The sequence below is a fragment of the Cynara cardunculus genome (genome assembly GCF_001531365.2).
Source record: "Cynara cardunculus var. scolymus isolate 2C chromosome LG 11, CcrdV1, whole genome shotgun sequence".
In the NCBI taxonomy this organism is placed as follows: Eukaryota; Viridiplantae; Streptophyta; class Magnoliopsida; order Asterales; family Asteraceae; genus Cynara; species Cynara cardunculus.
The window spans coordinates 11,403,576-11,431,122 of NC_037538.1; the positions used below are offsets into that span (position 1 = coordinate 11,403,576).

General features: G+C 34.8%; 3 protein-coding genes across 4 annotated transcripts; all 3 read left to right on the forward strand.

The window, feature by feature from the left end:
• The first annotated feature begins 3,691 nt into the window (after positions 1 to 3,691).
• LOC112520995 lies at positions 3,692 to 13,847 on the forward strand. 2 transcript variants are annotated; one of them, XM_025129616.1, is made up of 9 exons: positions 3,692 to 4,111; positions 7,664 to 7,732; positions 8,462 to 9,187; positions 9,947 to 10,087; positions 10,920 to 11,003; positions 11,906 to 11,965; positions 12,056 to 12,142; positions 12,840 to 13,165; positions 13,289 to 13,847. In XM_025129616.1, the coding sequence occupies exons 1-8, from the start codon at positions 3,707 to 3,709 to the stop codon at positions 13,134 to 13,136; spliced, it is 1,869 nt and encodes a 622-aa protein (XP_024985384.1). In that variant the 5' UTR covers positions 3,692 to 3,706; the 3' UTR covers positions 13,137 to 13,165; positions 13,289 to 13,847. The 2 variants fall into 2 exon arrangements, with proteins under 2 accessions (XP_024985384.1, XP_024985385.1); XM_025129617.1 differs by having other exon boundaries at positions 11,906 to 11,959.
• Positions 13,848 to 15,642: 1,795 nt separating this feature from the next.
• Positions 15,643 to 17,578, forward strand: LOC112522197 (5-amino-6-(5-phospho-D-ribitylamino)uracil phosphatase, chloroplastic-like). The gene has a single exon (XM_025131295.1). It carries the CDS (start codon positions 16,223 to 16,225, stop codon positions 17,300 to 17,302), a length of 1,080 nt encoding a protein of 359 aa, XP_024987063.1. The 5' UTR covers positions 15,643 to 16,222; the 3' UTR covers positions 17,303 to 17,578.
• A 7,739-nt stretch (positions 17,579 to 25,317) lies between these two features.
• LOC112520984 (tubulin beta chain-like) lies at positions 25,318 to 27,302 on the forward strand. The gene is made up of 3 exons (XM_025129605.1): positions 25,318 to 25,735; positions 25,818 to 26,087; positions 26,457 to 27,302. Exons 1-3 carry the CDS (start codon positions 25,342 to 25,344, stop codon positions 27,128 to 27,130), a joined length of 1,338 nt encoding a protein of 445 aa, XP_024985373.1. The 5' UTR covers positions 25,318 to 25,341; the 3' UTR covers positions 27,131 to 27,302.
• The last annotated feature ends 245 nt before the right edge of the window (positions 27,303 to 27,547 follow it).

The following is a 27,547-nucleotide window of genomic DNA, read 5'->3' on the forward strand; positions in this document are numbered from 1 at the left end:
ATCGACAGAAACAAATAATAAAATATAACATTAAATCTGATATATATCTTGCTACATTATGCAAGTACCCTTCTAATTCTATTTATACCCTTTTTCATCATAACCTTCTATACTAAAAAAAACAAAACTACACCCAAAACAATGTAATTAAAATTTTAATTTTCACCCTTATTATAATTTTTGGTTTAGACTTTATACTTTGTTGATTTATTTTTTTCAACCCTTTTGATATTTTATCCATTATTCATCTTATTTTTCTATTTTATATCCTAATTATACGTTTCTCTTGTAACGTAATTGTAGGTATTAGGTACTCTCCAGTTAATACCACTTTTAATTAATGTTGACATGAACATCTAGATGCAATATCGACATGTTGAGGGGACACTGGTGGTTGTGTCCGTAATGATAACTACGTTGCACATGTTTACATATTAAACTCTTATCATTTACGTAATGGTAAGTACGTTGCACATGCTTACATATTTTTTCAATGTATTTTAGTTAATATACGATTATTTATGTTAATATGATAAAAATATAAAATGATAAAAAAGAAATATAACGTAGATTAAATAACTAATTATAAAATTACGTTTAGCCACCCTTTTTTTAATTTTTATTACCAAAAAACTGTTCGTATTTTTTATTTTGTAAAAAGTTTTTGTCTCACATAAAAGAACTTCATGATAATAAAATAAATGTAATATCTTTTTATTAATAATATTTTAAATAATAGAATTAACCTTTGATCTAACAAACATTAATGGAAATATTCAATTTTATTGTTACAGATATTGTTGATGTGATTATTAGATTTGTGAGAATGTACGTAATCTCGAGATTTATTCTTTAAAAAAATATTTGAGTAAAAAAGAAGGTTTCAATATATATAGAGTAACCAAAGAGACTTTGGCTTAGCGGTATGTGAGTTTTTGACCTCCTAATAAGTTAGGGTTTCAGACCTCACCAAAGGTGAGGAGGATGTGTGAGTTTATTTTGTTCTATTTATCATGTATAAACATTATATACTTAAAAAAAACATATATAGAGTAGATATGGTCAGTCTAGCGGATGTGAGATGCCCCCTCCAACGAATGCTATGTGGAACCCTTGTATTTACTCTATAAAAGAGCCATTGAAAAGATAAGGGATGTTCCAACATATATAAAGGAGATATGATCAAAGTCTAGCTGATATGAAACTCTAACACGATTATTACACGGCGTTCATGAGTTTGCTAAACTTGTTGTTCAAAATAACAAGCGCAGAAAGTGACTTCTCTCTAATTCACCTCCATAATGAGAGCGGCCCATCAATGAAAAACAAGTAACATCTTATATTGATTTTGTGTCAGAGTGTACGCTTTCAAATTTTATAGATGTGCAATTTAATATCTGTTTGATTGTACTTTTTATACTACTCAAAAAAGTTAAAATCGGTCCATTAAACTTTCCAACTTTTAAACATTCGTATTTCTTCCATTCAATGCATTATCGGGTCGATTTTGATCTATCAATAAATAACCAAATTTTTGTACACGAAAGTGAGTTATATCATATCCATTATGTGGGATATTGATCAAGTTTATGCAATTTAGTAGATTTGACTTGAGCAAAAAGGTACAAGAAGGTTTTTGAACTCGTTTGTTGTAGTTGGAGATCAAACCATAATTTCAAGATTTAATACGATAAATAAAGAATTTTTAGAATAAATTAAAAACACGATCAAAGTTGTTGGTGGTTGTTACCAAAATTTACCTCATTGTGAAGGTTGATTCCAAGCTTGCTTCCAAGTTTTTTTTTAAAATGTAATTTTCATATCTTTTTCAATCTCTATTATACCTTTGATGGTCTGCCTTTTGAGCATGTTTTTTTTATCATATCGACTTTGTTATGCCCATTATGGTTGAAGGTCGCTTCTTAGCCTCATCCTATTTGTTTCAAGACTTGTACAATATTGTTTACTAATGTAGTCATAAGATAGTAATGATGATGTATATATGATGTAAGAAACTAAAAATTTAAACAAGGTTATGTTGGAACTTGGCTTAATGTAGTAGGACCTTGTCTCATACAGGAGTTGTTGATTTCAATCATCCATCGAATATAGTTTCAAAACCAATATAGTAACATCTAAACCTCAAGCCTTAGGTCTTGTATGTAACTCATTGGATCCTCGTGTATGAATTGTGAAGCCAACTTTTCTATCTTTAAGTGTTTACCATCCGATTAAAAAAATTCTGATGAACTTTCTCATTGGAGTCTTAATACTTGAAAGATTCAAATATCCACAATTTGTACCAAGTCTGTTGGTATCCGATGAAGAACATTCATAATATTCTTATAGCTGAAAATCCGATCTATAGCTTATATTTCAGAATAGAAAATGATAGGATTTTTACTTGTAAAAATCTTGTAACTATCTGTATTGATCCAAGAACAACATGTCTTCACCAAAATCAAAGACTAGTTGAAGTGATGATAAGACGTCACCAAAGCGGTTGGTTTGTCATCTAGCCAAAAAGAAGATCAATACAATATAAAGTCAACTAGTAGTTTGACAAATACGACTACTGGGAAGCCGGATTTTGGAGTAAAAACTTGTCCAACAAGTTTAATTCACCAACTCTGTAACCCCCATATTGGAATGAGAACATGCATAACATGTCAGTCAAAATAAGTTCAAAAGTACTATTTTATTAGTTTCACACTTTCTTTATTGTTCCCTCGACATACAGAAACATGAGATAGGTTAACAAGTGTTTTCATCAACCTCAAAGGCTGAAGTGAAGAGTACTAGCATGCATGAATCAACAAATCAAATGAAGACGTGCCTTTATTAGTGCAATGTTGGCTATAAAATGTCACTCTTGTCATTCATTTTAATTCACCCGTTTTGAAAGAACTTCTTTGTGATTGTTTCTTAGGCAAAATCAACATCAACATCTGAAGAACTTCTTTGGTCCTTTGGATATGAAAAAGTACCTCATTCCCCTACTATTTCAGTGTTAGCAAATTGCCATAGTTAGATTGTTTAGGATCGTATGTTTTACCTTTTTAGCTTCCACAACAAATTTGTAATTTTTTGTTTATACAAAATATAGAACATATAATTAAAAAGTGAAATGTTGTGTTTGTATTCAACTCCCCTTTCTACATACATCTCATGTGTAAGTCATCACTCAAGAGGAGTCTCATGCAAATGAAACTTAGGGGCTGTTTAACTAAATGCTTACCGGTAAGTGCTTACCGTTAAGAGTCAACACTATAATTTATTTTATCGAGTAAAATTATAGTATATCAAAACGTATCTTAAATAAATGTAGGGACAAAATGTAGATGATTGGTTTGAGCTTGACTCCAAAGGTCAAAAGTACCAATGTCTCAGGTTCAAATCCAAGGAGAAATAAAAATCCCTTTGTGGCCACGAAGGTTCAAATGCGGTAATTCCGGGCTATCTGCAAAGCAGGTGGTCGTCCTGAGATTAGTCGGCTCACATAGCGGGTTGGATATCCAGGTTAATTAAAATAAAAAAATAATAAATAAATGTAGATGAAAAATGTATTTTAACTTAAATTAAATTTAATTTAAAGGCGGTCATATAAGTTGGTATCATTTTGTTTTTGCGTGTGAACAAGTAAAAATGGCACATTTGGCAGTCGTATAAACCTCCCACGCCCCCTCGTAGACCCACAACATTCGCAATGACAAAAATGCGCAACAGGAGGTATTTAGCCTCCAGCGACGACGAGGAAGACGACGCGCCACCGCAGCCATCACCCAAAGAACCCGAGCAAATGAGGTCTAGTCAGCGGAAGAGAAAGAGGATGAAGATTTATGACGACGACGACGACGAAGAAGAAGAAGAAGAAGCAATTAAACAAGTAACTAAAACAAAAAGAGACAAGAGAAAACCCAAGGACGATGAACAGGAAGAGAAAGAAGTTTCCCCGCCGCCTCTGCCACCGCCGTTAGATGACGAGGAGGAAGAAGAAGCAGTTGTGGAAGACGCGAAGCCAATTGGCGAGGTGGTTAGGGTTTCAGGCAAGGGGAAATCGAGGAGGAATCATTACAAGTCTTTCGAATTTGATGGCCTTTCTTACGAGCTTGTGAGTCGCCTTTTAGTAACAATCCTAGTATTTCTTTCTTGTTAAGTGGTTTAGCATTCTACATGTTCTCCTGCATATGTTAGATTGCCAGACTTCTAAATTACGAAGCAATTGTTGAGAAGCGAAGAGGGGCGGGGGTCAAAGATTAGGGTCGGCCTGCCTACAAATTGAGCTTTTGCAGTGTTATCTGTCACTTAAAAGATCGTGGAACTTGTTGATTATGAAATATATGATTCGAGTTTGAGAGGGAGGAGTTCTAGGGATTGGCTTTACTTATGAGCTAGTTAATTTTTGTAACCTCAGTTGATAGCTAAATATTCTGATATATTATTTGTTCAATTGTTCAAAATAGATTTTTATAGTTTTATTTGATATTGAACCCCTGCATTATGAATCAATTGTTTGAGTTGAGGTATTAAGAACTCTGCCTGACTGACAATGCCTGATGAATGGAGAGGGTACCTGGGTTATGATCAAGTATAGGTTGTATGTTTTAGAATGTAAGAAATATGGAGGAAACAAGCTTCTCAGCCATTCAACAAAACCATTAGAGGGGAATATTAACCTTAAGGTTAAGGGGTAAGATTAAAAAAGTGTCAGAAAATCATTTTAGGTCATGATTTTTTTTTTCTCTGTAGTAACGGGTTTGGCTTATGGAGGATATACATGATCATGTAGAGGATATTCAAAATTAATATCCCGTGTAGTATGGTTGCCGACAATATTGCCTTGATTGATAGGGCAACGCAGTATATTAAAGTAAAGTAGGACGTACTGGGAAACACCTTCGAATGCGAAGGTTTTACATTAAGCCAAAATAAAATAGAGTACATGATATGCAGCTTTAGCAATGATGACATAGAATGCAAAAGCGATTCCTGTAGTAGCGGCGAGTGAAATGGGAGCAACCTAAACCGGAGGTGTGATATGTGTGATAAGCATGTATGAACACGTGGTAGTATGAATATTAATGATATTTTTATTGTTTGATATCATTTTTACACGGATGGGGAGTTCGATGAGTGTGTTAACCGAAGGATACAAGTAATTAGAAGGGTTCTATCATGTGAGAGAACCATTGGGAGTTATGTTGTCTATTGAGTTTCACCACATTACAATTTGTATGTTGATTTTTATCACACCCCATCGACGTTGGGTTATAAGGCTTCTTGTTGATGTATGCATATGATTTTTTTTTTTGTTCATATTGATTTATCTTGGATTTTTGCTATAAATTTTGTGTAAGGCTGCATTAGCTGATTCTCTTGCAACCTCTTTTAGACATGATTCTATGCTAAATATGGAATGCTGAATTAAATCATAAGGTGGTCGTATTAAAGAATATTTAGTTTATGAATGTATCCAAGTAACTAATCAAACTTAAGCAACAACATCTCAGCGCAGTAGTTATGGCATTGTTTGGTGTCCTCCCGGTGATGCATTGACATGGCGTTCCCCCAACACGACGTGGGTTTAATGGCAGTCACTTTGTAGCTCTTAGCAGTTAGCAATTCTGTCTCTGATTCAAGCCAAAGGTATTTCATGATTTCACAGTAAGCCCAAATCCGTTCCAATAAAAGAATTAAATGCATAAACAAAATTCCACTTGCCTAAATCAATTTCAAAATCCAATGCAAGGTCTTAATCAATTGTGTACCATAGAGAGGATCTATTGAGACAAATTATAAGAGTATCTGTTTGTGATTTTAGTGTCATCAAACATTTTAATGTAGTTGTGATTTACTTGAGATCTATGGGGTTTCATTGGTTAAGCTATAATAAGAAGTGCAGAGTGCACGCTCATATAAGTTGTCATGGACCTAAGATTGCCATAAAGCAAGCGGCCAAGGGGCCGCACCCCCTTGCGGGGTTTGAGGGGCATCGCCCTCGGCTGCCCCTTGGTGGTGGTCCCGCTCCCCGTCCTCTAATGGTATGCACCAAGTCCTTTCCAGAAAGAAGGTTGCTTTCTGAATTTCACTCAGAAAGTGAGAAGCCTTCTGAACTTTCACTTCTAATTGTGCTGGACAGAATTCGGAAGGCAAATCGCTTTCTGAATTTTGGTGCAGTTACCGTTTGATCTTATCAGTAGGTAGTTATCTGATAACTGATCTATCTACAAATAACTGCCTAACCACTCGAAACTAACTTTTAAATAACTACCTATTTAAGGAGTATACGATATCATTTTAACATATAGAAWACACTTTAACATCCGTGTTTTCACTCTTAAATAACTACCTATTTAAGGAGTATACGATATCATTTTAACATATAGAATATCCGTGTTTTTGCTCTCGATTTTGCTTTCCAGTCTTAAATGCGTATTTGGATTATCCCAAAGTAAATTTCGTGATACTCAGAGGCTGCAATAGGCTCGACGTATTACTTACGGACAGTGATTATTCACGATCTAATATGCTATCCAAGTACTTTCATGGCTATCTATACCCTAAAAGCCCCATATTTCTAACATGTGTACCAGAGAGAAGCTTAGGAAATTCAACAGTCACATCGCAAAGGGGAATACCGTTTTCCCTCATCATCCAAAGAGCATCTTTACACTTTTGTCAGTCACGCAATGCAACTCCAGTTTTTTTTCCCTTCAGTACGCAGTTCTTTGTTTTTTTGTCTTTTTTATTTATTTAGTATGGTAATATAAGCGGGTTTTCTCTGTTACATTTTATTTATTTTATTTTCCAAAGCTAAACATACCTAATCCAAAGGCAGTGTACATTTTCTATGCATGGTGTGCAAGTCATTAAGGCAACATTGCTTTAATTTTGTAAATTTATCCCTAAATATATTGTGAAAATAAGTAAGATTCCAGGTATGAAACCTTGATAGTCATTATCTGCCATGTGTGTGTTATAATGTTTAAATTCTAGGCTTTAAGTATTATAGTTCATGTATCATGTGTTTTAATTCTAAAAGTAGACTTCACATTTATTATGTTCTAATTTGTTGAATGTGGCATTTTTAGTGGTATTTAATATCAAACATTTTATAGTTGATGGTTAAAAGGTTTTATATTTTGTGTTTAATGGCAGTTAGTGAATGACTTATTGTGGTATGGATGACATAGCAGTCGTGGTGTCACCATGGCTGCCTGGCTGTTGGCCACTGCAGTGGCTTGTCGTGGCATGATGTTAACCATGCATCCTATCCCACCTAAAAAAAAAAGGTTTATTGGCGGGGACCTCATGGCCCCGTGGTCCACATTTTGTGAACCCTAATCCTATCCCACCTACATAGGAGGATACAAGGAATAAGGTTTCAAACTGTGATTCGTGAGGGTTTGGCATATTCGATACATGTCCTGGGTTCACAATGGGCTATGTTAGTTATTTATAGTGGATACACTTGTAAGCTGTAATGCCATGCAAATTAGCATGTACATTCTTACTTAAATAGTGTAGATGGATTTACAAGTTACAAGTAGCATACCTAGTACCTTCTTATTATTAAAAATAAAAGAAAACTTAAATGTTATCGTGTTAAAACCTGGAGGTGAAATATGCTCAAATAACTCTATTCTGTCTTTGTCGATTTCAGGAGGATCCTGTGCTCTTAGTTCCTGATCCTGAAGGACCAAACAAGAAGCCATATGTGGCTATAATCAAGGTATTATAATTTGTATTTCTTTTTCTGAATCAAGACTTACCTGGAAATTTTATTCTCAAGTGTTCCTGGTCAGAATATGCTGCTTAATAGCATCATATTGAAAATAGAGTCTTCAATGTGTAATCACCTCTCCTTGACCTCTCAATGGCTATTGTAATATTTCCTCCTTTTCTCTTTTGGCTTTTGTTTCTGTATTTCTAATTAGTTGACTAGAATTGACTTTAAGATCGGCAACAATTTTACTTCCATTTACGTATTGCTAAATAAACAGGCTTTTCGTCTCTATGTGAATGGAAGTGAAATTAACATTTTATGTAACTTTCATCTTCAGAAGCATATATGCTAAATTGCTAATGAACTAACAAGTGCATGTAACTTGCCTTATAATGTTTCCTCAGATTGTACATCAGTATGCTTCGTGGTGTTATCTTATGCAACTACTGATGGAGTATTACATAGAATTTTTTTTTGGACATTGGATTTGAAGATGCTTTTTGAGAACATTGTGATGAACTTTATTTGTTATCAAGTCTGTATGTGTATTCTTTTCATTTCTCTTTTGTTTTCTTTTGCCCTCCACCTTGGGGAAGTTGGATTTGCTTCTATATCTCTCTCTCTCTATATATATTCATTTGACCTATGATACAATGTTTTTAATCTCTTATTGTTCTTATTCTTGCTATATAGTCTCTTATCTGTTTTGGAGCTGAAATTTCCATCTGTGCATAGGATATTACTGAGACGAAAGATGGGAGCGTGATGGTGACTGGACAGTGGTTTTATCGACCTGAAGAGGCAGAAAAGAAAAATGGTGGAAATTGGCAATCAAGTGATACGAGGGAACTGTTCTATAGTTTCCACAGGGATGAGGTCCCAGCTGAGTCAGTGATGCACAAGTGTGTGGTGCACTTTATTCCTGCAAACAAGCAGATCCCTAGTCGTAAAGTGCATCCCGGTTTTATAGTACAGAAGGTCTACGACACTATCTTTAAAAGGCTCTTCAAGTTGACAGACAAAGATTATGAAGACAGCATGCAGCATGAAATTGATCTGCTTGTTCAGAAAACAATGTCACGTTTGGGGGACCTTCCTGATATTAAGATTGATGAGGATACAGCTGATGCAGAAGATCAATTAAAAACTAAAAGGATGCTGAGGAGAAAGAATATGTCACCGCTAGATGTTACCAGAGATGATGAAGCAACGAACAGGTCGGGGCCATTATCAAGGTCAGAAACACCAGGAAGTTGTACCAGTAATCCTTCAGAATACTATAATATTCTGGCCAAGTTCGATGCTGTAACCAGTGATCAGCATCGTGATAGATGGTTAGAGAAACTTCTAGAAGGAGTACAATTCGTATGCAATAATGTGGATGGCAGTCAGAGTGGTGCAAAGGAAAATGATGGTGCTGACAATAATCCTCCAAATGGGACTGAAGACAAGAGCCCAAAGGTAAGCATGGAGCTCGAGTATCTCTAATACTATAAGAGAGTCGTATTTGCAAAACCATTCAAGGATTAAATTTTCTTATGTTTTTCATTCTTGCTTAGACTGATCAGTTTGGGATGAAAGGCCAGTTTTTGAAGGATGGACTTTTCTATACTGATATAGGTTTCACCTGTTGAAGACTTTTACTATTTTTTTTTGGTGTAACCGTGGGTATCCAGGCCAGCTTATGCGCACAGACCAATCCTCCGGGAGACCACGATTGGCCTGGAGTCATCGCACGTGAACCTCCATGGCCACTAGGCCAAGGGCTTTGGTAGCGCTTGGATTCCAACCCAGGAAAGATGAACTACATAAGTTTATCATAGGACTACCATTTTTAGAGATATTTAGGAGCATAATATAGTCTTTAGGTGTAATAAGAGAGCTACATAATGTGAAAGTCTTTAGGTTGATAAAATGCTTTTCCTGCAATGATTTTGCCTCTCACAGAACAGGTCACTTGTGAATAGTGACAACTGCCGGTGGGAGGTGGAAAGCAATCACTTAGTTGGGAACAACGTTCAGTAAATTACTTTTCGGTATTTTATGGTTCTCAAATAGTTGATGTGTTTTAAAACTTGAATTGTATCTCTTCTAATTTCTTGAAGGCGGCATTTGCGATTTTGCATTACATGTATACTGCCCTGTTTAGTACAACCATTTAAGATACTATTGGCTGTGAAAATTTTCGAAGTGTCCTGAAGTTGTTAGTATATATCTCAGACTGGAATGGGATCATCTCCTCTGTGGCCTGATGATGCTGTTCATGCCGTAGCTGCACTTGAGAAAGCCTCACACGAGTCTCTTTCTTCAGATTATCAAAAATATAACCAGAAGATGCGACAGCTATGCTTTAATCTTAAGGTTTGTCTTTTCATTCTTCCTTCACTCTTTTCATTAGCATCTTTGTAATGGCATCTAGACAAAGTCTACTTGATGAAAGATTGTCATACTTGTTGGTTGAGTTTGTTGGGTTGCAAGTACTAGAAGTTTCTTCTCCATGTTATGTTGCCTTTTCTACTTCCAGTTTGTTATACACATGTTCTCATTTGCTTTTTTGTTCTGTTAAACACGATAATTCATTTCATCGATATAAGGGCCATCCTTTTGAAGTTAACTAAGTTAAACATAATTTGTCTCTGAATTTAGCATTACTTCTGTTCCACACAAAGTCTAACAGCTCTATCTGGTATGGAGTTTGTGTGCTTCTTGGTTCCTTTATATAAATGCGAAAAAGGAAAATGGGCCTGTTAATTTTCACGAACCTGCTACTTCCGTCTTTGAGTATGCATTTTGCACCACTGATGTGTATATTCATTGGTCCTATTTAAGTTGAGGTTTGCACTTGGAGACCAAATCCTTTTAATTTCCATGTTAGCTGTTCACTATTGCAAAAGTTTATCTGCGTCTTGAAGGTTCAATGAAGCATAGACGTATGATTTATTGTATTTCTCAGGTATACACATTTTTATTAGGAGAACAGGCATCTATAATGTTTTTAACAAGTATATGATAGATGAGTCAAGGACGTTGTGAACTGTTTCTGTATAAAGAAAATAGTTCTTTTCTCTACCCTGATTTAAGCATTCATCTTCTAGTTTCTGTATATAGAAAATGGTTCTTTTCTCATTGTATGTTTGAAGATCTTTCTATTTTCTTTTTCCTCCGCTATCTTATGGGTGTATGTTCTTTGCAGAAAAATGCACAATTGGCCCGCCGCCTCCTAAAGGGAGAATTGGAACCTTCAAAAATATTGAACATGTCACCGAATGAGTTGAAGGTATGGGTTTTTAAAATCTTCCTATTTTGTTGAGGAAAAACAATTGGAATCTCCCCCTCCCTCCTCCCCATCTGAAGAAACTGATGTGCAACGGGAAAAATCAAAGAAATTGAATTCAAAGGGAACCAAATGATTCTCAATAACCAAATGCTTACAAGGGTTTTCCGGCTTTAGAGAGGCCAGAATCTCTCTCAGGACTCACGCCCAAAAATCAGGGTTTACAAATCAGATATCCTTCCTCATCCTCCTCTGACCTATTTAACAAACTCTAAAAGCTACTTTCCCCATTTTATCCTTTGTAACAGAATGCTCACTACTCCAATATTGCCCTTACCCTGTTGATTATCGCTATTTCATCCTATTAAAACAACTACCCTTCCTACCCCTTTACTCCTTTTCTAGCATACTTCCAGGGTATATCATGAACAGAAAAACAAAAATAGAGGAACACTTGGTAACATAGTTGTTATGGCATCCCTTGGGTGTTCTCATGGTGGATTTTTAAAAATGATGTTGCTTGCCTAAATCTGGTATGCACATTTTATTCATCTGCAATACTTTTGAAGCTACAGAAAGTGGGATAAATCATTCAATCAATGCACTGTATCTGTGTTTCTTTTACCTTCTTTTGATAAGCACCAAATTGCTAATATCAAAGTATCTGGAAACTGAAGATTCTTATATTGTATTATCTTTGTCCAAACTTTTAGAAATTTGTAGCTCATAGTTGGTCAAGGTGATCTTTCAACTGGCAATGTCACTATGTGTATGGCATGCTGGTTCATGAAGTATCTATTCTTTATAACTGATGTTTATCTCTCTCTACTTTCTTTGTACGCTTTTCTAGAACTTCGAAGTAGGGATACATTTTTACTTTGGTTTTTTGTTTACTCTACATTTAGGAGGGTTTAACAGCAGAGGAGATAGCAAGCAAAGAGCCTGAAGAGGATGCCCAGGTGCAGGTAGCATATTCTGTTCATTTCTTTCAGATTTTGTTGTATTATTTTGTATAAAGCGAGTATTTGGTCAGCTTATGTTTGCGTATGTGACAGATGACAGATGCTCGCTGTAAAAGATGCACGGAGAAGAAAGTGCGTTTGATAGAGATCATCTCAGCTGGACATGCAGATCGATACCAGGTTCTTGCTCTTCATCTCCTAAAAGTAGTTTCATCCATGAACTTAGTTTATATAAGTGTTAAATTCCGACCCTACTTGCCACTTTTACTTATTATGGACCGTGGAAATAGAGTGTGTGCACGCCCTCTCTCCCCATTGAGCGCACACCGACACCGGTTCACCTAAGGAAAGAGTGGTAGCTACAATATAGGGGTTGAGAGATGTATGCATACCTGATCTTTATCTGTTTTTTGAAGACCCCCAACTTGTGAAAAGTGAGAGAGAGAAAGCTTGCCGAAACATAAAGAATTTTGAGAAAAAGAAAGGAATTCGGAAGAGATGACCTTGTGACATCGAAATTTGAAAAGAAGACCTAAGGCTAGTTAAAAGCAAACAACTCCACAAAAATCAAGGCATGTACAAGGAAACATAGCTACACAACCTCAAATCTATCTTAGGACTCTCGTAGCCTATCTGCCAGCTCCCTAGCCCTAGTACCCTACCCCCACCCCCATCCTGTACCTCGCCAGCTCCCTTTCTTAAGGAGAAAGACATGTTCATGCTAATAGTGCAAAACTAACATGACAATAGAGAAACACATCTGCAATTACGAATGCTTTACTGATGTGATTTCCCATTTCAAGTTGGACCGAAATCAAACTATAAATTCCAAGTCTCACTACTCATGTTCATTGTTTCCTTGTGTCCGTGCTTGCAGCTTGAGTGTACTGCATGTGGTAACATGTGGTATGCTTCTAGGGATGAAGCATCAATGCTTACAATAGACGGGCCCAACTCTGCAAAGACCGTAGGCAGTGCACCATGGGCCACCGCCAAGTTCGAAGACGTTGAAAAGAAGTTGGTGAGTCCTCGTGACCATGCCACCAATGAGTCCCTTAAAAAGGCAGCCGAGCCACATCATGGTACACTTCTGGAAAAACAGAAATCCTTCAACAAGTCTAGGCCTGAAGAGCAAGAGAATCCACCACCACCAACAGCTGATCATGTGGACTAGTTTTGATGTTCGAATCCTTCTCTCTCTCTCTCTCTCTCTCTCTCTCTCTCTCTCTCTCAGGTATATCCATATCTAGATGTTCAAACTCCATAGTCTAGCTAACAAACTGAAACAAAAACTATAGGTAAATCTTTGCATCTTTTTCTTACTTGCAGCAACTAGATCGAAATAGAAGAATAGAATGCTACCATGTAACAGGGGAAGTTGGGAATTATGAGGTGGGACATCCGTTTTAAAATCTACAATAGTTCTTTCTTTGGTATGATCGTTATTATGATAGTAGTTGCAAGAAAGAAAAAATCAAACGTATTTATGTTTAGGGTATAGGGTATAGGGTTTAAGTCGGTTTTGCCATTATGCCCTTGTTTCGGGGGGCATCTTATTTGGTTTCTATTATGTTTCTACTCATAGATTGTTTATGGTATGTTGTCCTTTTGAGTACGTGGTTTAAGCATGTCGTGGCAAAAGGTGGATCTTTAGAACGTTTGTTGTATGCATGTTTGGGGGTCAAATAGAAGAATCATCAGATTTTGGCATTTTCTTTTTGGGTCTAATTGTGTTTGGTTTTGAACATGTAGTAGGGGTAGATCCATAATTTCACATAGATGCCCAATTTGTTGGCATAACATCGTTCGTAGAAGACATCACTGCTCTACCCCTAAGTTAATGTTTGGTTTGTAGGATTGAATTGGGTTTGAAGAGATTTTGAATTGAATTTCATTCCAAATTTAGTTTGAAGGATTTTCTGGATTTGAAATCCTCCAAAATCCCATAAGAATGGTTGGTATTTTATGGGATTTTATAGGATTTGTATGCAGTAATGTTTTAAAGTATGTTAAAAACTTTTGTTTTGTAACCATAAATTAATAAAAAGATAATTTAATTATTTTTATCATTATTTAAAAAGAATTAAATTAAATTCCATTTCAGACCGTACAAACCATACACACTGACTTTAGTGATATGGAAGCTGTTGGGTGCTGGTCGGATAAGCCTAATTCCTTGTGTTGGGCTCCTTTGTCCATTTTTTTTCTTGATGGCATTTTCTCTTGGGCTTGTTGGCTTGATAGTACTATTTTGGTTTCTAGAACTAGACCTTTCTTGAGTGTTCTTCCTAAACATTTTCTTGGAAGGCACTTAGTTTTTATGTATCTTGGGGTATGCCCCTCGTAGCCTGTACTGTTTTTAATTTTTGAATAAATTTTTCCGGGGTTCCGTCCCTATTACCCAAAAAAAAACCATACACACTAAAGTGTCTAAATCCTTAAAAAAAATCCCTCTGATTCCAAATTTTTCTACAAAATCTAAATCCCTAAAAATCATTTCATCAACTTAAACGCTTACTAAAAGTTTTCTTTCATCGGGCTAAAACGATATGTGAATAATTAAGAATTTAAGATAGACCCTAACAAAACAAACGTTTTTCGTTACCTACCAATTTATGATCTCAAGCGGTATTTGGGTTTTTGTAATGTTAATCATTTTCTAACTTTCAGTTTGATGGATTGATGTCAGGAGCTTAATGTGTTTGCATGAACGGAAATATTTTTTGGGTCAGATAAATTTCATATATGTGCATTTTAACCGGAAGAGAAGGAAGTATTATAACTCGTACATATGTTATTTCTTTCGGATGTTTGATTGTGGATGATAGATAAACTGAATTGAAAATGAAAATCATTAATAACATCTCGTTTAATATGAATGAATGAACCATTACTAGATATTAGATACCAAGCGTGCCGGGAAAGAAATTCATTCCCCAATATTTCCGTTCTTTGACTATTATTTCATTTCGAAAACGAATCAAACATACTTAAATGAAACGTGTTGAAAACAATATAAATTTTTATATCTGTTTAGGATCGATGATTACAAATAATCTTGTCTTAACTATATTTTTATATGAAAAATGACAAAACCTTATCCAAATATTTAGATCAATAGATTAATATTTAGATCCAATATTAAAATACTGTAAATCTGTAACCTCATGATCAAGTTACAAAAACAGCTAAAATATTTTTATTATAGAAAGAAATTTTATATATGAGTTTCTATTTGGTCCCAGTAATAGACCCACTATTTTTGACGAGTGGGCACACTTTTAAGATAGACCAAAAGTCCACAAATATATTTTTAACTGAATTTTACTGTTTCGATGGATCTTTAAAGTTTCTTGGTTAATTTCATGGGATCTTTAAAAGAAATTGGTCAGTTTCGAGACACTTTTCGATTTTTTTATTGATTTCTAAATACCTCTTCAGGTTTTTGTTGATTTTTAAGGTTTTTTTTTCCAATTATTTGGTTGATTTTGAAGCTACTATCTAAAAATATAGCTATTGTTCACATACCACTCCATTTCTTATTTTTCTATACGACGAATAAAATAAAATAAAAACTAAAAAAGAAAATATTCAAGAAAAAAAGGATGACGTTCACCCACCGACACGTATGCATTCCAAAAACTACGGGTTCCGGCGGCACGCAACCCTTCCCCCTTCTCCTATAAACCACATAAAAATTTCTTCTTCCAAATTACTGTAGTCGTTAATCTTTCTTCTCAATCTTCCCCTCTCTCCAATTCAGGTTCTTTCATCACCCTCTCTTTTCTGCTGTAATCATACTGTATATATCCCCTACCTTCAATTTTTAAGCACCTTTTAATTCGTGAAAGAATAGCTGGGATTTTGTTTTTCTGTGCATATTGTTTGATTTCTGGGGTTTAATCTTCCGGTTCATATAGACTCGGAGGTGTTTTAAGCTGTTCGGTGTGTTAATTTATCAATCAGGGTTTCGCGTTAATTTGGAATTTGGGGATTTGTATATTATGGGTTTTTGATTGTTGTTGAATTAAGTTTGGATCTTCGTTACCTTTTCCCTCTTTGGTTACCAGCAAGTATAATTAATCCAGTTTTCCCACAAAAGAGATTCCTTCAATTCGATACTCATCCGTTCACGGGAATCAATCCAGTAAATTAGGGTTCTTGATTCCGCTAATATCGAGGGTGTCATAATTCCAAGTTTGAGCTAAAGAAAGTCGTGTTTGATTTGGGGGTTTTCTTTCTACTTTCAGTCTTGTGAAAATGGTGGAATCAATTTCTGCGACATCCCTTTTAGGGCATAGACCGATTTTAGGGCATTATTGGAAGGATTCTTTGGGTAAACATGTTGCAGTGAACCCTAATCGATCCCCTAGGGTTCGTGTAATCAAAGCCCAAGCAATGGAGTTGACTAGGGAGGTGTATAATTTCCGAGAAGAAGATCGATTTCGGAAGAATTCTGATCACCAAATCGATACAAACCTGGATAAAAAATCTGGGTTGTGGCCACCAAAGAACAAGGCTGATAACCCATCGTTACAAAACCCGTTACTCCGGCAAGAACGAATGGGTTGTGGTTGGTTAGGTGCTATATTTGAATGGGAAGGAGTTTTGATCGAAGATAACCCCGATCTCGAGAAGCAAGCGTGGCTCGCACTTTCTCAAGAAGAAGGAAAATCCCCACCTCCGGCGTTCTTGCTTCGAAGAATCGAAGGCATGAAAAACGAGCAGGCCATCTCCGAGGTTCTATGTTGGTCGCGAGATCCGTTTCAATTGAAGCGTATGGCTTCAAGAAAAGAAGAGATTTATCAAGCACTCCAAGGCGGGATCTACAGATTTCGCAACGGTTCCCAGGAATTCGTGAACGTTTTAACGCGTTACAACATCCCAATGGCCTTAGTTTCGACTCGGCCAAGAAAGAACCTCGAGGAAGCCATTGGTGCCATCGGAATAACCGGCGTTTTCGACGCGGTTATAGCCGCAGAGGACGTTTATCGAGGGAAACCCGATCCTGAGATGTTCGCATACGCAGCTCAGCTCCTGCAGTTCATACCCGAAAGGTGTATTGTGTTTGGCAATTCAAATCTGACCGTAGAAGCGGCTCACGATGCCAAAATGAAGTGTGTGGCTGTGGCTAGCAAGCATCCAGTTTACGAGCTTAGTGCTGCGGATTTAGTGGTGAGATGGCTGGATGAGCTTTCGGTAGTTGATTTGAAGAATCTTGCTGATATTGAATCTTCTGAGTTTGGAGCCGAGCCAGAGGTAGAAATGGAGTTGGAAGCAGAAGAAGATGATGCACAACCTTCTTCCAGGGTGGCCATGGATGACCATGATTTCTGGTAATAATTCTTTCAAATATGTACAGGAATTGATGGTTTTAATCTAATCTTGATGAAAATTAAAAAAGAAAAGGGGGGTGGTCTGCATTGGATCACCATTTATAGGGTGGTCATGGTGTATGTATGTATGTATGTATTGTCATGTATGTATGTATGTATATAAATATTTTTGTTTTTTAAGGTTGTTTTAGTTTCTGTACTTGGTTATTTTGTTGTGGTTTGAATCAAACTCTAAAATGTACCAAGAAGCCTTGTTTTCTTTAGGGTCTTATAAGATCAGTTAAAATGTGTGTACGGTGGTTGGTTTGGATACTCACAGTTACGGATAAAAGTTATAAGAAGCCAAATTGTCGATTGCCTAGGCCCAATTGGTCTTTTAGGCCTGGCCTGCACCGGACTTCGGGCTTACTACGTCTAAGCTTTCTAGTCAGGATCCGAATTTAGGCTTTTTTGTTCATCTCTAATTAAAACTAGGGATGATCTAGTAATTTCACATCTATCTCAATGAATTGATTTTCTACCAATGAACTTATAGCGTGTCTTTTCCATATCTGGTTATTTGATCCTGCAAAGTTATAATCAACCAAATTCAACCCAAAAATATAATATGAATTCAATTTTGTTCTATATATCGTAGTTTCGATTACGAGAAAAGATTGAAATTTTGCACCAAAACCATTTTTAACATAATTTTTTTTTTTTGATTAATTTAGATATCCAACCTGTTATGCGAGCCGATTAATCTTAGGATGACCACCTGTTTTGCAGATAGTCCGTAGTCAACGCATTTGAACCTCCATGGCCATAAGTAGATTTTTATTCTTCATTGAATTTGAACCTGAGACCTCCTGGTACTTTTGACCTTTGGAGTAAACCTCAAACCAATCAGGCGACCATCAACTTTAAAATTAAAATGGTGTTAGATGAAGTTATGAACGCATCTCCAACCATCGACATCATTCTTTGCATCAAAAGTACATAATTTTGTGCAAATAATAATTGATCTTAAACTATCGACAATACTTTTACATCGAATTGAATATTCTAAGTATATTCTATTTTCACAATAAATTTGTTAATAATATTTGTAAGTGAATGGTGTTTAACCGGAATAGCATTATATACCATTAAAATTATGCAAAATATGGTTTGTTCATTGGATGAGCAAGATATACATGATTTGGTTTTGTTTGGGTAACTGTGAATTTTTTGGTCAGATTACACGTTGCACAATCGCTTGAGCTTGTGAAGTGATGGAAGTTCAATCCAGGCAATTGGTTAGATATTCAACTGTATTCCTTATAATATTCTCTATGTTAACAGAAAATTACAAGATTTACGTTGTGTTCTCAGATTTAACGAGAAAATAAAAAAAATGGAAAGAAGTTCCGTCCAGCAATTGATTAGATATTCAACTGTAATAAATAAAGTTGAAGGACCAGTTTCATAAATTTAAATATACCACATGGATCAAATCCATTACTCCTAATTTTTTTAATTATTATTCTTATCATGTCAATGTTCAAAATTCAATTAAGAGTAAGTTGCCAATTTGGTCCATGTAGTATGTGGATTTTTATGAATTTGGTCTTTAAACTTTATGTATTATATAAAATGCCTTGTGGTATGTATTTTTTTTTGGATTAAGTCATGTTTATTTTCTTGTTAATTTCAAGGGCACTTTTGTCTTTTTTTACTTTTTTCCTCTATTTTAATATTAATTTTTTTAAACATTTTGTCGTTTTTAATCACCAACCCGTTGATGTCATGTTGCATAGAATAGAAGAAGAAAACCTATTCATCTCTCCCCTCATCTCCAACGCCATCAAACCATCTCCAACTCCCGACGTATGTAACACCCGCAATTTTTTGAGAAAGGCCAGGAAAACAATAGGGAGGACGGCCGAGAAAGCGCTTGAGAGAACATTAGGAAAAACGATCAAGAAACAGTCAGAAATTCGGGCTAGAAGTGGTCAAAAATCCGGGTGACTTTCCATGCGACTTTAGCTGCAACAAAAAGTTGCATTAAGGCCTTTCAGCTTTAAAAAGAATCGATTTTGGGGTTTTCTTTCTCATTTCTTCACCCCAACACTTCTCCTTCACCATTTTCTCTCTATATTGAAAATTTCGGAGCTTTGGGTTAATTTTTTTTGGGGGGGGGGGGGGGGGGGGTGGAAGACATTTTGGTGATTTTGAAGTTGCTTGTGGTTAAAGTAAGTTTCTAGATTACCATTCTTGACCTAGGATTTGGTTACTTTGCAACCTTAAAATCTCCTCTTCTTGGTGGCATTTTGTTGGGGACTGAGAGTAGATGAGGTGTTCTTGAGAGCTTTGCATATTAGATCTGGAGTTTAGTCTGAGGATCTCAAGTCTTCACCAATGCAAGCTAAAGATGGGTTTGGAAACTAGTTTTACCTAACCTAGTTAAGCGAGTCAAATTGACCTGTGAAAACTTTGTACATGTCAAAAATGCCTATTTTTGGAGTCTTAAAAGTAGAATCTTTGATATCTATAAAATGTTGTTAACTATTTGATGAAAATGCATCTTTAGTATATTTGATTTTGTAAATCTTATAAATCTTGAGAAAATGCTTATATTTGTGGATTTTGGATAAATAAATCATAAAATGTGGTATTTTGATGATTTGTAATATATATAATGGAGATTATTTGATGTAAATGCACTTTTAGTGTATTTTATTTTCTAAGTTGTTCGGGAATTACATATTATTGACTTATAAGATATTAGTTTGATTTTGACTCACATGAGTTTAAGGACAATTGTTCGGTTTTAAATTGCTAAAAGTTGAGTTTTGGACATTATTTGTTTTGCATATTTATTTGGAATTATATGTTTTGAATGTATTGGTTATTTATTTAAATTAATGTAATTCAAACTATAATGCATTTGATCCATAGGCATAAGAGTCGGCTGTGTTTGGTAAGTGGGGAGTTTTGATGTTCCCACTTTAGGCCAGTACTTGAGTAGGCATTGTGGTCGTCGTGGTATTGCGGAGGTGAACCCAAATGAGTCGGACTCGAGGACTTTGTTTTGAGGCTTTAGCCTACTCGAGTAAGTACTAAGAACTTGAATCTTGAGATGCTACCTAGAGAGGTAGGCATTAGGTCATGAACTTGAATTGAAACTCTAAAGAGTAGACACTAAGGGACCGTTTATTAAACGCTTACCCGGTAAGTGCTTACCGGACAATTTTCCTCACCGGATCAACATAGCAAAGACCAAGAATCTTACCCGGTAAGAGCGATGATTATGATGGAGAGTCTTACCCGGTAAGTGAGGGTGACAACTCTTACCTGGGTAAGCGCTTACCGGGTAAATTGTTTCATAAGATACTGTTTTGATGTACTACAATCTTATCGATAAAAATAAATGATAATCTTAATTTATACTAGTAAGCACTTACCAAGTAAGCATTTGGGTAAACAGCCCCTAAGATTATTGAATCTTGAGTTGCTACCTGGAGTGGTGAACCGTGAGCCTTGAGGTGAAACTCGAATGAGTAGGCATTAAGTTCAATTGAATTTTGAGGTGCTATTTAATAACGTTGATGTATGGTTTACTTTGTGTTCGTCACATTTGATTAATACAAGTAATATGTGTTAATTTATTAACCCTAGTACATAATTTTCTTAATCATTTTTCTTTGTTTTATTTGTCCATTAGTCGTTTTATGTAATTTCTGAGTTTTATATAAAATAATAGTATTATGTCATAATCTTATGTTATTTTGTTGATTATGCAGATTTTTGAAGTTTCTGGTCAGTCCTGTAACAGTCATACAAAAGTCTTTTTTAGAGTGGTGTTATGGCAGTCCTATAGGAGTGTGCAGTGGTTCACATCCTTACTTTTGGGCTGACGACTTTTGCTGCAAATTTTGGACATGGACTATGGGCTAGCTTCTAGTTTAAGCTTCTCTTTTGTACTAGTTGATATATCTTCCTTCCTAAGCCTTGTCTTTGTTATAAATAGGAGTTATTGCTAGCCTTAAAACTCAAAGTTAACATTTGGGTTTGATTTAGCTTTTGATTATTTTTGCTTTCTACCATTCGGCTTTCTTGCTTAACAAGAACCAAAATTATTGAAGTTAATTTGCTACCTTGTCCTTGTTTTAAAGTTTAATCCAAATTCTAGTGTTCCAAAGTTCATCTCCTTCTTGTTTATTTTCGATTGTCAAAAGATTTCTTAAAATTTCGGTTACTAGTTGCAATTAATCGATCATTATTACAATACATTGGATTCCATCATTTGTGGTTCACGATTAATTCCCTTAGATCAAAAGACGTTTTCCAAGTGTTTACGAGATGAATAAAAAATTAATTTATCTTTCAACATGTCAAGTTTTAGATAATTATTTAAAATTGAAGTTTTCTCTATTTAAAAAAATATAAAGAATCTGTTTGAGCAAACCTCATTTTCTCTATTTTAGATCGTTTGTTGGAGATGTTCTTAATGTTAGAGTTGTTAAAATAGAGTAGTTGTTAGAGATGTTCTTAATGCTAAAGTCGTTAAAATAGAAGACCAATTACGACTGTAGATCGTCGAATTCCAACCAACTACCGTTGTCAGCTTGCTGCAATGATTGTATGACATCAACTTAGGACAAACCTGAGACTTGAGACACATGCTTAGAATTAAATGTTGTATTCATATCAATCAGTAGATAGAACTAAAATTTAAACATTATTGTAAACAAAACGATGAAAATCAAGACAAAACACAAGCTAAATTTCCCTCATATGTAATAACATTAGGTTCTACTCTGAACCCGGGTTCGAGTATGGATTCGAGGGCGGGGTCGACATTGTCACGCTTGATGTATTTGGGGGCAGTATAATTGGGATCTGCCTCTGGGCCATAAATTTCAGTTTCGACCTTACAATTTCAAAATTATGAATTCGACCACTATTAATTTCATTCAAGTTTCATGAAATTTCAAAAAATAAAATTACGATTTTTACCTACTGAAATTGCAAAATTACAAAAAGATCCCTAAAATATTGAAGTTGTCATTTTAACCCTTAAAATTTCTAAAATTTGCCATTAGGTTTCTAAAGTTCTAAGACCCTAATTATGCAAATCACAAACCTTTTGGAATCTACAATTGGACTCTAAACTTTGTAAAACAACAATTTGGCTCCGATTTTAGATATTTGATGTTTAGAGAATAATTAGACCCGCATTTGTCATATAAGGCCTGTTTTGCCAAAAAAAAAATCGATCATATCAGGAATAAATACTCATTTTGTTTATGATAAATTACATAAAAAAAGTAACGTACTTTAACTTGATTCTTATTTTAACGTATTTTCAGAACTTTCATTTTGGTACCTAAGATGTAAGGTTTCAAACATTTAAGTACCTGAGTAACCGGTTGAAGACTAACTTTAGATTAAAAAAAAAAAGACTAATTTTAGATTAAAAAAATTCACGTCGTTAACCACGTCAGCAAATAATATTGAGTTGTATATCACATTACTCGTCACATAAGCATGATAACCGGTTAATGTTTCAACAGTTATCCGGATACTTAAATATTTAAAACTTTACATTTTAGGTACCAAAAATAAAAGTTTTGAAAATACGTTAGCTAAAATAGGAATCAAGTTAAAGTACGTTATTTTTTCATGTAATTTGTGATTTTATCTACGAAGACCAAGCTTGAGATAGACTCGGTCGTTATTCCATTTCTAATCTAGAGTCTAGATTAATTTTATAAGACAAGTTGTTATAACCATTAATTTTCAAGATTTAGATTTTCGTTAATTATTAATATTCTTTATTTAAGATGGGAAGAGGGGTATAAAAGGAAAATTGACAGCTTACCTCCTGATTATTGCTTTGGTTCTTGATGACAACCACCCCCCTACAACTACCTGAAAACGCTATTTGAACAACAACAGGTTGGATCCTTATGTACCTATTTTTTGTTAAATCACCTATTTACCCTTTATTATATCCAAATACATTTTGATTATTTATTTCAAAATTCAAAAGCAAATAATTTTCTTCAAAATGTAAATTATTATTATTTACATAAATCTATATCTATAGATACATAACTCTAATATAATATAATATAATTGTATTATTAAAAAACTTTTAAGGCCGTTTGGTGTGACAAAATATTTTTGAGGAATCTGGTTTTTCAAAAAATATTTGGAACTGAAAGGATTGAAATTTTGCATGTGTTGGGTTTGTAGAATTCAAAATGGAATTGAATTCCATTATTTATAGTATCGTATGAGACATATATTATAATTAATTAAATTAAATTATATTTATTAATTGATTATTACAAAATAAATGTTTTTAACATATTTTTAAACATTTTTACAAATAAATCTCATGAAATACTGACTACCTATGTTTTATTCCAATCTTGATGAAATTTTGTTGAATTCAAAACATTTCTTATAATTCCCTTTAAACTAAATACAGAAATGAAACGGAATTTTATTACAAACCCCTCAAAATACTATCAAATCTCGTAAACCAAACGAACCCTGTTGTATTTTTTTTTATTGTATCGAACTTGTTATTTTTTATTTTAACAAAAGTAATATAAGGAGGGCTTAAACCGACACTAATACCGACCCGGACAAATATAAAAAATAATGTTATTATAATATGGGTTTAATAAAATAAAATATGTATTAATATATTAAATTGATTTTTTATAGTGAGAAAAAAAAAAGATGAATGGAGGATGGATAAGAAATAGAGGCCAACGAAACCGACATTTTTGTCCCTCTTGCTCTAAATTATTGAACCAATATTTGCTTTTTGATTCATAATAGTGCTCTAAAGGGTCAAGATTTTTTTATTGAGTAAAAGTAATGAGAAAGATGAAAAGTCTTATCCGGTAAGTGTTTACCTAGTAAGTTGTTGCATTCGATATGTTTTGATATACTAAAATCTTACGCATCAAAATAAATTTATAGTGTTGACTCCTATTGGTAAACGTATACCGGGTAAGCATTTGGGTAAACGGTCTCTTATATTTACTTACAGTCATCATTGTAAATAATATATATAAGAGCCGGTTTTAAGTAAAAAGTTTCCATAGATAAGAAATGATTGGTTAAGAAAAGTGAAACAATCAATAAACTATCTGATTTTGAATGATTAAGTTTTTAAACTACTTTTTTTGAATCATAAAACCCTTAAAGTTTCTAAATCCAATTAAATACATCCTTGTAACCTGTAAAAACAGGTTAATGTTGTTCAAAATTAAGTCCTTGATTTTGTTTCTTCAAAAAAAATTGGAATTTATTCATTCAAAAAAATTTCAATAATTTATTTGATAAAAAGATATAAGAAAAATGTAGGGATTTATTTGTTAAAAAAATTATGGACTTAATCATTTGAAAATCAGATAGTTTGTTAGGTTTATTTGAACTTCTTCCAAATTTTTATTACATTAACATGTTTTTACAGTTTACAATGATGTATTTAATCGGTTTTAGAAAGTTTAAGATTTTATCATTCAAAAAAATAGTTTAAGGACTTAATCATTAAAATCAAATAATTTGTTGGGGTTTTTTAAACTTTTCTTGTAATATATGAACCATTAAAAAATGTATTTAAAATTACATATGTGAATCGATGTTACCGATTATTAATATAAGTTAAAATGGATGTAAAAATCTCACATTTTTAACTTGAATATGAAAAAGAAAATGATAATGAGCGAGGGGTAAATCTGGTAATTTAGGTGAATAAACATTATGCATCTTGGCATCTAGCTCACATGTACAACTCATAAAATCGTGACCTGATTTTGTTATTTATTCCAAAATAATAAAATAAATAAATAAATAAAAAACACTTCACATGCAATTATTAATATAATTTATCTCAATAATTATTATTTATTGATTTTCAAGAAACAAAAAATCAAAGTCCCTATCAAAATCCTTTCTTTCTTATCCTACAAAAACCCCATCTCCATTCTTCCTTTCAAACCAATTTCTTCAATTTAATTTCTTTTTCTTGAAAAAACATATTATTTTTCAAGAAAAATGAGAGAAATTCTCCATATTCAAGCTGGACAATGTGGAAACCAGATCGGTGCAAAGTTTTGGGAGGTTGTTTGCGATGAACACGGGATCGATTCCACCGGAAAGTACAACGGAAACACCCATGTCCAACTAGAGAGGGTCAATGTGTATTACAACGAGGCTACCGGTGGACGATACGTCCCCAGGGCCGTTTTGGTCGACTTGGAGCCCGGCACGATGGACAGTCTGCGTGCCGGACCTTACGGCAAAATTTTCCGTCCAGATAATTTCATTTTCGGCCAAAATGGTGCCGGAAACAATTGGGCCAAGGGTCATTACACCGAAGGTGCCGAGTTAGTTGATGCGGTTTTAGATGTTGTCCGTAAGGAAGCCGAGAATTGTGATTGCTTACAAGGTATGTAACTGTAATTGAAAATAAAGGTACCAATAACTCATCTATAGTAGTGAAATCTGAATGTTTATTTTACATGGGACAGGATTCCAAGTATGTCATTCGCTTGGAGGAGGTACTGGATCGGGGATGGGTACGTTATTGATATCAAAGATCCGAGAGGAATATCCCGATCGGATGATGTTGACGTTTTCGGTTTTCCCGTCACCTAAGGTGTCAGACACGGTGGTTGAGCCTTATAATGCCACCCTTTCGGTCCATCAATTGGTTGAAAATGCCGACGAATGCATGGTACTTGATAATGAAGCATTGTACGATATCTGTTTTCGAACCCTCAAGCTCACCAACCCAAGTTGTAAGTTTTTCCAAAATTTCAACGTTATTTTGTATTATAATAAGATATGAAAATATGTAAAACCTTAATTAGATTAATTGAAATATATATCAAGAAAAAATAGTCAAAATTCAGCTGATAATATGAACTTGATATATTTCAACAGATTTGTTGGAAAGATTAACGACATACCAATTGTGAATGAAGCTAAAATCTTCCTAGAGATCCTGCTCTGTACCTAAGAATATTAGCTCTGGAAGAAAGGATTCAAACATTTTTTTCAAAATGAAATAAAAATATATATTTAATTTGCATTATTTAGTTGTTTGTTACAAAATTGTAGCTTATTTGAGTTGTACCATTGATACAATGTACAACTACTTAATGCAGTTGGAGACTTAAACCACTTGATATCAACCACGATGAGTGGGGTGACCTGCTGTCTCCGGTTCCCCGGTCAACTCAACTCCGACCTCCGTAAGCTCGCCGTGAATCTCATCCCATTCCCGCGCCTCCACTTCTTCATGGTCGGATTCGCACCGTTAACCTCCCGTGGATCCCAACATTACCGTGCCCTCACCATCCCGGAGCTCACCCAACAAATGTGGGATGCCAAGAACATGATGTGCGCCGCCGACCCCCGTCACGGCCGCTACCTCACCGCCTCCGCCATGTTCCGTGGCAAAATGTCCACCAAAGAAGTCGACGAGCAAATGATCAATGTACAAAACAAAAACTCCTCCTATTTCGTTGAATGGATCCCCAATAATGTGAAATCCAGCGTCTGTGACATCCCTCCGACTGGACTGGCGATGTCGTCGACTTTTATGGGGAATTCGACGTCGATTCAGGAGATGTTCCGGCGAGTTTCCGAACAGTTCACGGTGATGTTTAGGAGGAAGGCTTTCTTACATTGGTATACCAGTGAGGGGATGGATGAGATGGAATTCACGGAGGCGGAGAGCAACATGAATGATCTGGTGTCGGAGTATCAACAGTATCAAGATGCGGTGGCCGATGATGTCGAAGAAGAAGAGTACGAAGAAGACGAAGAAGAAAATTAAGTGTGGATTTTTGAATTATTATTATTATATTTTCTGTTTTATTTTTTGTCTTGATTTCGGGATGTTTTTATATGGAGTGATTATTGATTTCACATGTATCTATCATCGTTAATATGTCGAACTTATTCGTTTTTTATTTGTGAATAAAATATTATATTTTGATTTTTTTTATTTATAAATTGATCATTGTAATTATCGGTATTTACTTACAACATAACGAGTTTAATGTTTTAGGCGGCTTATTTGTTCAATAAGACAAGGATGTTTCTTAATGGCATAGGGGTTGTTCGGTTTTAGCTTAATTGGTTGTGTAGGTTGTATGCCTTATTTGGTAAGCCATATAAGACTGTTTGGTTATGTCTTGATGCTTCAGACTTCAGCAAAGTGCTTAATCGGTCAGTCAAAATAAAAGTGTCG

Excerpts from the sequence above, each read along its gene's own strand:
- LOC112520995 (XM_025129616.1), top strand. The coding sequence starts at position 3,707 with ATGACAAAAATGCGCAACAGGAGGTATTTAGCCTCCAGCGACGACGAG. Across the intron at positions 10,088-10,919 it reads AGCTATGCTTTAATCTTAAG|AAAAATGCACAATTGGCCCG; the intron begins GTTTGTCTTTTC and ends TGTTCTTTGCAG. Across the intron at positions 11,966-12,055 it reads AAGAGGATGCCCAGGTGCAG|ATGACAGATGCTCGCTGTAA; the intron begins GTAGCATATTCT and ends CGTATGTGACAG.
- LOC112522197 (XM_025131295.1), top strand. The coding sequence starts at position 16,223 with ATGGTGGAATCAATTTCTGCGACATCCCTTTTAGGGCATAGACCGATT.
- LOC112520984 (XM_025129605.1), top strand. The coding sequence starts at position 25,342 with ATGAGAGAAATTCTCCATATTCAAGCTGGACAATGTGGAAACCAGATC. Across the intron at positions 25,736-25,817 it reads GAATTGTGATTGCTTACAAG|GATTCCAAGTATGTCATTCG; the intron begins GTATGTAACTGT and ends TACATGGGACAG. Across the intron at positions 26,088-26,456 it reads CAAGCTCACCAACCCAAGTT|TTGGAGACTTAAACCACTTG; the intron begins GTAAGTTTTTCC and ends TACTTAATGCAG.